The sequence below is a fragment of the Lepisosteus platostomus genome, chromosome 1, assembly GCF_059453375.1.
Source record: "Lepisosteus platostomus isolate fLepPlt1 chromosome 1, fLepPlt1.hap1, whole genome shotgun sequence".
NCBI classification, from domain to species: domain Eukaryota; kingdom Metazoa; phylum Chordata; class Actinopteri; order Semionotiformes; family Lepisosteidae; genus Lepisosteus; species Lepisosteus platostomus.
In genome coordinates, this window is record NC_142611.1 from 48,909,323 (window position 1) to 48,919,370 (window position 10,048).

The 10,048-nt window shown below is 40.3% G+C and overlaps 1 protein-coding gene across 12 annotated transcripts in view; it reads left to right on the forward strand.

The window, feature by feature from the left end:
* The window catches only part of mfsd8 (major facilitator superfamily domain containing 8), a 59,623-nt gene extending 50,110 nt beyond the window's left edge, over nt 1-9,513 (forward strand). For 10 of the 12 annotated variants that reach the window (XM_088630606.1, XM_088630597.1, XM_088630616.1 and 7 more), the window contains 7 exons: nt 1,908-2,052; nt 2,375-2,433; nt 2,893-3,028; nt 3,263-3,397; nt 4,353-4,456; nt 6,425-6,666; nt 7,994-9,513. In XM_088630606.1, the coding sequence (XP_088486732.1) occupies nt 1,908-2,052; nt 2,375-2,433; nt 2,893-3,028; nt 3,263-3,397; nt 4,353-4,456; nt 6,425-6,666; nt 7,994-8,200 (1,028 nt within the window). In that variant the 3' untranslated portion in view covers nt 8,201-9,513. The remainder of the gene's footprint in view (nt 1-1,907; nt 2,053-2,374; nt 2,434-2,892; nt 3,029-3,262; nt 3,398-4,352; nt 4,457-6,424; nt 6,667-7,993) is intronic. The other 2 variants (XM_088630632.1, XM_088630680.1) reach the window with 1 other exon arrangement.
* The last annotated feature ends 535 nt before the right edge of the window (nt 9,514-10,048 follow it).

Sequence of the window (10,048 nt, forward strand, 5' to 3'; positions counted from 1 at the left end):
CCACCATGTGTATCAGCACTGGAACTCTACAGTCCACTTCACCTGAAGAAGGCTCTTGTCTTCTCTTTTCAGCATAGAATAAACCTTTACTTGTTCCGGTGCAGTCTATGCATGCTGACGCAGCTACCTACTTGAGTTCTGAATGTACTGCAACGTGTTTTTAGGAATTCACTATCACTTACTGTAATACAAAACTCAAGGCCTGAAAAACCAAATACCGTCATCAACATGCCATCCAACATCCAGCGTCCCTGTGTGGGGGGAAAAAGAACAGACTCTCACCATCGCTGTTTGGGAATTTTGGCCCATTTCTCAATGATGAACTCCTTCAACTCAATGACATTTGAGGGCTGCCTAGCACGAACTGCTGGTTTCAGGCCCTGCCACAACATTTCTATGTGGTTTAGGTCTGGACTTTGACTCAGCCATTCCAAATGTAATGGTTCAAGCCACAGCTTTGGTCAGGGCCTGCTCTGGGAGTGAATATTGGACACATCTGGTTTCATTGCCTAATTAGTGCCCTGTGTGACGAACACCAATGGAGGAAAAGAACCAATGTGATCTGTCACATTGCATAGGATTAACTAAAGTTAAATTAGCAGCCAGGTGGCCTTAGGCTAGGGGTCTGTGTCTAGGTTTATGCAGTGCAGGGTGAGAGTGTGGTGGTAGGTAGTTTAGATAATGGGAATAACTATATATCTCCTATATATCTAGGGAATCTTAATGTGAAAGGGCTAAGCCAGGTAACATGCAGAAGAACTGCTCTCTGGAGACCTGGAACATTAGTCTTCCATAGAGGGGAAGCCTGACTGTGAAGGGGAAAGACAGCTTATGTGTCAAGGTGTTCCAGGACAGGAGAATGAAAAGTTTACTTTTTTTTTTAACGGAGTGTCCTTTTTGGAGCAATTGGGTTCTCTGGCCATAGAACATTCCTCCAAAACTCTGGATAATGATTCAGATGATCAGATGGTTTTTGTTAAACTTCATCATTCTTGAACATTAGCCAAGACAAGGGAGGACTGCAGGTCCCTGGATATTGTTCTGGTGTTTTTTTTTTTACATCCTGCAGCACTCTTGGAGTGATTTATTGGTAGGATGTCTGCTCTTGGACCCACATTAAGCTAAGAGAACATTGTGTGGCAGAAATATGCACATATGCATCTGACAGGGTCCAAATACATTTTCCTGGAAAACATGGTACAATGTAATGAGGAGGAAATTGGACATCTTCACAGCAGTGTTAACAATGACCCAGTTTAATTAGGATGCCACAAGTTTTGACCTGTGTACTTGGATTGATTGATTCCAAGACCATCAGTAGTTAAACTAAAGTTGACAAGGAGAGCCAATCAGCATAGTGTCAGTCTTATAGAGTTCAAATATGGATGAATCACTTTCTTGTACTTTTTACATGATTCAAGTGCTGTGACAAGGCAGATGCAGGTAGAGAAAAAAAATGGAAACACCCCAGTAAAGGAGAGGCAACCAAGATCATTTAAAATAAGGCCTTCCACACTGATTTCTTATGTGTTAATTGAGGGCAGAATTGAAAATATGTGAAACCAAGAATATGAAGCACTAATTTACCCAAAGAGTTGTGGGAGTATGGAACAAGTTACTTATCTGTGTTTTGAAAATACCCTGGCTTGTTGCAGTGTTGCAATCATCTGTCGCTGTGAACATCTGTCCCTAGCTTGGCTTGACAACTCTTTGGCCTGAATCTGAATCAATAAGATGTTCCCCTAGAATTCCTTTAATCACCTTTTTCCAAATTATTTTTTAAATCCTGCTAAGCATTTTACCGGAAGATTTAGAATGTGGCTCAACAGTGCTATGCTTACTTTCCGGTGATGATTAACCTAATGCTGATTCCAAGTTTTCCATTCTAGTATTTTTCTATTTTCCAGCTTTACAGGCATGTTTGTCTTTTATCGGAGAGACTGGCGTGTCCTGGGACCTTATTGCTCTGCAGTTCAACATGTACACCTCACCCGCCTTGCTGGGTGCGCTGTTGGGTGTTGTAAATATTCTTCTTGTGGTCTTTGTGTTAAGGTAAGCCAGTAAACAATTACAAAGTTATGATAAAGAACAGCTTTGTCGATCCATTTTTAGTTTTCTATTGTTCCAGAGACCCATGGTTAGCTTGTCCTTTGGATTAGCGAGGATGCAATAGTTTTACAACATAGCTTTTCCATCTCAGAACAAAACATGTTTGGATTTTGTGTGTAAATTCCTAGTGGGGTTGACGGTTTCCGCCCTGCTCCCAAGCCTAGACTTGGCTCAGAAATGAGAACTGCAGTGTGGTATTGTGTTCACAGTATGGAAATCTGAAATGAAGCCTTGAGACTGTTTTCCAATGTTTGTTTGTTTCTAGGGAACATCATGTGGATGACTATGGGAGATGCATTAACCCCATCAACTGTGTCCCAGAAGGTATTTGAAAATGAAGGATTTAAAATAACTGTTCGTAATGATGTTTTCTCTTTTGAGGCTTTAAGAAATAAAAACAAAATAGTTTGGAGAGTGGTTGGCCACAGGGTGAATCATACATCTTTCCAAGTTATGATCTGGTAGTTCTGTTCTCTAATCCTGCTGTATGATAAAGAAGATTGAATTTCTTTATTAATTCTGCCAAGTTTTTTTGCATCACCAGAGCTACTAGCTACTTTTCTTGTGCCCTGAGCAGTGTCCAGACAGAATTTGAAATTAATTTGCATATTTTCAGGCGTAAAGTAACAGTAATCTAATTGGTGTTTGTATAGTATGCTATAACTGCAAAGGCTGACAGAAGTGGTTGTTGTTTCAAGCAACAGCTCCCAAAACATTTTTTCACTTGCAAGTTGTTGTGGTCTAGTGGTGGAGGTCTGATTGAAGGAGCTGCCCTTGTCTCAGACACAGTCACGTCTTGTTGTCATTCAGAGAGAGAGAGCACGACAGGGGAATCCAGTGGCAGTATTGACCAAGTTGCCGTGGTGACGTTAAATGTCCTGTTCTTCGTCTTCCTTTTCATTTTTGCAATCTTTGAAACGTAAGTTTTTTTCACACTTACTGTTATTTTTCATCCACCAATACCTACTAACCTTTTTTGCTGTGTATTTTTAAATGAATTGTCGTGTTATAGAAAAGATTCTCTTTCAGTATGTCAATAGAGTTTACTTACAGTAATATTTTTTATGTTCTGTTCAACTGTACTCTAAATCTTTCCCTCCCCTTTACTTTGTGTGAGGTTAATTAGTACTGATTTCCTGTCTCTGTATTCTAGGATAGCCACACCCTTATCCATGGATATGTTTGCCTGGACAAGGACAGAAGCTGTGCTGTACAACGGCATCATATTGGCTTGCATTGGGTTTGAATCCATCCTGGTGTTCCTTGCCGTGAAGGTGATTTCCCCAAGGTAATTTGAGGGTTAATGTTTGTATACTGTGTGCCTCTTTAGTTATTCTGTTAGTCCAGTTACAAGGTTGGAGTATCCACACAACAAAATTTCCGTGAGCGGGTTCCACTTTAAAATGTTTAAGCTACAGCACGTTGAAACAGGACACACACGACCTCTTCAGGAGTTTCAGATTATTGCAGTCGCAGGTACCTAGAGGGAAAATAACATGCACCATACTGTAATTTGTGAACATTTTGATATAAAGAGGATATCTTTTGGGGTACCATTGTACTTATGCAGTGACTTTGTAACTAAAGGCTTTTAGGTCATTTTAAAAAATGTTAATTGGATTAGCAATACAAAGTTAATTGGTGAGCTGATGAGTCCATTTCATGAGATTTTCATAATTCGTCATGAAAGGCTTTGAGCTTTCCCAGCATGCACTGTTTTACCTCCTCCCTCCAACCAATCAGTGTCCTTGCTGGTGCTCCTTGGCTCAGTCCAGTGGGTTCTGGGAGTCTGGAACAAGCTCCCTTGCCATGTTGTCGAAGCCGATACTCTGGCTTCTATCAAGAAACTGCTGCATGACATCTTTCATTAATCAATTATTAATCATTAATCAGTGAGTCATTAATCAGAATCAGTTTTAACTACCAGAGTGGCAAGATGGGCCCAATGGCTTCTTCGCTTTGCAAACTTTCTCAACATTCTTCTTCAGTTAATCCTAGTGAGGGAGTCCCTATCTCTTGACTCCATTGCCAGGTTGTTGTTCCATCTGGCCTAGAGGGTTAAATCCAGATCTGTATTTCAAGCTGTTTGTGCACTAAATCTCTGTACTGGGGGAAGCCCAAAGCTCTTGAATGAGAAGTAAAAAACAGAAAAGGGCAAGTATAGCTGATTTCTGGCAGCTCAATTTGCACTAAAAAACAATTTTGGTCTAAAACTAATGCGAGGGATGTGTTTTTGTTTTCAGAATTGGTGACCGTTTAGTTCTTCTTGGGGGAACAGTGCTCATTTTTTGCGGGTTCTTCATTTTGCTACCCTGGGGGAACCAGTTTCCTCAGATTCAATGGACAGGTAAGATTCAGACATCCAGAAAATAGATTCCAGTTGTATTTGTGAACCGCATAGCGAACCTGGTGACTGTTGAGATAGTAAGAAATGTGAAGATTTAAGAAGACTGTCTCAAAACTGTGTGAAGTCGAACCCACTGCACTCTCCCATGAAAGAAGTTATGAGACAATTTTCTTAAATCTACATATTTATTACTATCTCGTCACCAATTTAATTTAGTTAATTAAAGTTTAAATTATTCTTGGATGGAAGTACCAAGTGTCTCTCGGTTTCAAGGTTTTGAGCACAGGATGAGCTCTGTGGCCCATATATTGTGTGATCGAGAGAGTCATGTCACTAGCCGACTGTGACTACGATTGCCGAAGATGTGGCGCACAGTTGGGTTGGGTTTAGTCGGCCCGGGCTCTCACAGAATCGGTGACTCCTGATTCTGTGAGAGCCCAGGCCGACTAAAGAATCCCGCAGGCTGTGCTCAGGACCAGCTCCTGAGAGGCACCGTGGACGTGTGGCAGGTTGCAACATGAATGTCTTGAACGATAGGAGGAACTTGTCTGCCCTTGTCAGTCTCCCCATGTAGTGCAGGAGTCAAGACTCACAGAAATACTTGGCAGTTTGAGATGTGGGGAGTCGTCTGATTCCAAGTGGAAATGTAAAAGAAAAAACAGCGTTTAAGAGTCCTCTTTCACGCTGAGATGTTGTGCTGTATCTTCTGTGTGAAAATATCTCGGCTTGTTTTCTGCAACTCTCCCACTCATATTTTTATTTTACTTATACAATAAAAATAAATAATCCGTAGAGCTCATAGAGGAAAACCATTTGTAGCTGAAGTCGACCTTTTAGAAGAATGTCTTTATCATCACAACAGTCATTACAGATACCACAGGCTCTTAAAGAACAAGGAGTATTTTTTTCGTATTACTAACTGCTTCTTGCTGAAACATAAAGAGGGCTGTGGTAAATAACGACCTTAAATCCATGTGGTCTTGAAGGAAAACAAAAATGACAGAATTGTTGTGAAACAATTTAGAGAAGCAGATTTTGCTGTTTTGTAATAAACGACCTGACATTCTGTTACATGACTGAAATTATACAGTAAGTATAGTATCTATTTTATACCTTAGAGGTCATATGTACTGTATCTAAATACAAACAGCTGGGCTGTGCAACAGCAAAGAAAACCAGGCTATAAGGGGGAATGACAAGACAGCTATTCTAACAACCACCAAGATAGTCCTGGACCAGTGTGGTTCAAGAGTGCAACAGTTCACTACAGTTCACAATGCCTCACATTCTGGTTCCGTGAGGTAAGAATAAAGGATGTCTAGTATTTTAGTAACCTTTATAATATATAATCAAGAGCTTTTGTATTGCATAGGCCTAACCGAGTTATTCGTGTATACATACAGTCCAGATGGTAGCAGCTGATTTGACGGAAAAGTTCCAAATCCCCTAGCTAACTGAAGAAGAATTAGTTTACCAAAAATAGTTTTTGTTCATTTACAGCTGTTAAGAATGTTCTGGAATGTTGTGGTGTTGGTGGGCTGATATCCAGTTTAAAAGTGGAACATTTCCCTGCCGTAGACATGAATTTCTGTCCTCGCCCACCTGCTCAGATTTAAAACATGTCAAGGGTCAATCGCAGTGCCTGTAATCCATCCGTATTTTACCAGAGAGCTGCTAATTCACGGCACCCCGGAAACCTGTCCCTATCCCAGTTTATCACAGGGCACAAGATGAAATGCACAATTTAGACAACAGTTATCCTAGGCAGTGTGTCCCTAATACGTGGGACAAACCTGGAGCATCTGGGAAACCCACACAAACATTCCAACCCACAGCTTTGAATCCAGCATCACTAGAATGTTACATTTACCAGGATGTGTAGGTGTTAAGTACAGACTTCAATACTGGAGTCCTCATGAACTCTTTCATGCTTTTTTTCTCCCTTTCTGTTCTTTTTGGTGACCACAGATCTCCAGAACAGCTCCAGCGCTGGGTCATTACAAGGTGGCTTCAGCTCAGTCCCCCCTGTGCCTTCAAACTCCTCGGTTGAGCCCACGGGCTGCCCATCTGAGCAGACCTGGTGTCTGTACACGCCAGTCATCCACCTGGCGCAGTACATCACCTCCGACTTCCTCATCGGAATGGGCTACCCTGTCTGCAACGTCATGTCCTACACACTCTACTCCAAAATCCTCGGGTCCAAGCCACAGGTCAGATCTCCATCCTGGCCCATGTATCTCATAAGCAACAAATTCTCATCCAAGTTCCGGGACGTGAAGAATGACAAAGCATTATGTTTTTAAAACGGAAAGCACAAAAGGAATACTGTGATTTGCTTACACGACTGAGGTTGTTTTATTTTAAAACATTATGTGGTGGTGATTCGGTTTATTTCAAGTCAGTAGATCACAAGGCTATATCAAAGTCCTAAAATTCACAAAACATACTTCTTTGAAGTTTCTGTTTCAGACCACTGAAGTATCTCTTCAATCAAATAAGAATAACAAAGCACTTGTACTAAAGTTCGAGATTCCAAAGAAACATTTTATTAATGTAAGGTTTAATCTACTTGCCTTGTCAGGGTGACAGAAATACTTTGAGAGATCTTGTATGAGATGTGGTCATTTGGGGAGACGTCATTAAAAGAGTATCGCAGAGTCTGTATCAGGACCACTGCTCTTGCTAATGTATATCAGAGAACTAGATGCTGGGATAGCAAGTAAACTAGTCAAGTTCACATATAATACCAAAAGAGAAGGATTACCAAAACAGGGGAAGTGCATTTAAAATGGCAAATATGTGGAACTTCTTTACACAAGGCGTAGTGGGGAAAAAGCTTTTTTTGAAATTGATACCCTGGTTTCTATGAATCTGTCAGATCAATTAGCTGCTAAAATTAAATTGAGCTAAATGGCCAATTGGCTGCCTCTTGTATGCAAACTTTGATTTATGCTCATTTTTAAACACTATATTGTAACATATTCATGAGGTCTTGTATTCAGCAGTGGTCCATGTGAGCAGCAGTTTCAGAGCTGCAAAGGAACAAGTGGAAGATAAGTCCTTGCTGAAAAGTACAGCCAAAACGCAGATTTTAGAACCTGGTGTGGATTCACAGCCAAAACATTTAATTTTTCCTCTTTTCAGTACGGAATTAACCTCTACTTGTTCTGTATTATTCAACATTCTGTTTACAGTGGTGAAATACCAACTTCCTGCACTGAGTGATAATTTGCAGATAAACTGTGGCCTTAAGGAAGCAGTTCATTAACTGTCCATTGGGAGGAGTTGAAGAGTAATTTGAGAGTGACTAACATGAGAGGTGCTGAAGTATATACTATGTTAATGTTTTGAATCCTCAGGTTTTTGCTGTGCCTCAGAGTCTTACCTTAAGGATGTTATTGTGATGACTTCTCAAACGGACATTATGACATTCATGATAAAAATTGAGGTTTATTAAATCTGTGTGTACAGTGGCTGTAATTTGGGGTTCCCCATGGCTTGGCTCTCTGTAACAGGAGTGTGTATGTGTGTCCACAGGGAGTGTACATGGGCTGGCTGACCGCCTCAGGCAGTGGAGCGCGGACACTGGGCCCTGTTTTCGTCAGTCAGGTGTACACCATCCTGGGACCTCGCTGGGCTTTCAGCCTCGTCTGCGGACTTGTCCTGGCCACCACTGTCCTCCTGGTAGCCACGTATAAAAGACTTATTGCTTTCTCTGTCAGAAGTGGACACATACAAGAATAGCCACCTTTGGACTACTAAGAACATGTTTTCATTTTCCCTGAGCTTGAGCGGGTGACACAGGTGAAGACATTTGCCCAGGACCATGCATTCCATACTGTGAAGTGGGTAGTGCTGTAGATCATATCTATGCACTTTTATCATTTTATCGACTCCTTTTATCATTTAGCAACAAGATTGATAAAGTTGGAATGTTAAGTCCTGTCTTCAGTAGCAGTGCTTAAGACTCTTAGGCTTTTGCCTTGTTAAACATGCAGTATTGTTATTCCTTTAACACATATTATGGTTCTTAAGGATCAATCCATCCACTTTCTCAACGCTTCTTCCAATTCAGGGTCACGGGGCAGTGGAAATCTATCCCAGCAAGTATTGGGCACAAGGCAGGATAGGGCACCAGTCCATCACAGGGCTGATTGACACACACTCACACCAGGGCTACTTTTTGCCTGAAGCCAGGTGACCTACCAGTATGTCTTTGGACTGTGGGTGGAAGCCCATGAGAACAGCAGGACAACATACAAGTTCCATGCAAAGTACATGCAATATAACTGCAAATATGCAATATGTTTAAAAATATAGATAATTCTTAATCTAAAATAGTAAGACACTTATTAGTGACTGAAAATACTGTGACAATACTGTGCAATTATAAATACCAGTTTATGGTTGGACTACAGGGCAATATAAGCAATGTGTTATACCACTGACAACACAAACTACTTATTAAGAGGGTTTATTATGATTTAGATCGTTTTCAGATCAGATTTGCACAGCTCCCTTTTAAGTTATTTATTCAGTTCTTGTACATTTTAGTTCTATTGCAGTCACCATGCACATTCCTTTAAATACACAGAATTCTGTATAGTTGAGGTGTCATTGTGCATCTCAGTGCTTGTTCTAACCTGAGACTAACAGGTCATACACTAAATGTGTGAAGGAATGATGACATACATTATAGGAAAAATATGATTTTTGTTTTACCACACTATCTTCCTACAACTCATGTTTCCTGTACTTCAAAAACTGCCCTTGTTTTCCAATCCTTTTTTTTCAGATTCATGTTTAGAGAACAACCTGTGGTTCAACCATGGAAACTAACTTTTTTACAGTATGCATTTATATATAGTACAGATAGCATTGTAAATATAAATTAACATAGGAATGTCAGCCAACATGGGAAATTACTGAAAAGCTGCTGTAAATTATCTTGCATTAAACCAAAGACTGTATATATAGCATACATTTAGCAACATGGAAATTAATTTAATCAATTTCCTTTCGGGATCAATAAAGTCTTATCTAATCTTTCTTCTTTACATACTCTTAACATGGAAGATTTGACGAAAGTTGAATGCTTTGTGATATGTTTAAAGTTTGTACTAGAGGAGAGGGTGATAAAATATTAATGGAATGCACATTTTTAGTAATGGCTTTACTAATCTGAACTTTTAAAATTTAACACACAAGGAATTAAAATACAACATAGGTTAGAATTATTCCATGTATTTTGTGTGTACATGGTAGAGTATAGTAAACTTTTTGGAGGAATCTGGTATCATATGGTAGCAGAACTGACTCTGAATGGGAGTCAGTGCTGTGATCAGAGATACAGTAGTTCCTCAATACTATGGAGTGCCTGAAGCAACTGTGTTTTGGGGGTGGGTCTGTTCAACTCTTATCTACTGTGTTGCGGAAGAAAATATGGCTTGTGTGTCCTAAAAAGATAGCCACTCAGCACTGGTATCCTCCCCATTCCGTTCTGTAGCACCAGTGGGTACTTTTATTTCTTGACGTCTTATATACAGTATGGAAGATCTACAGTTTGGGTACACAGAGCCATAGACAGGAGGT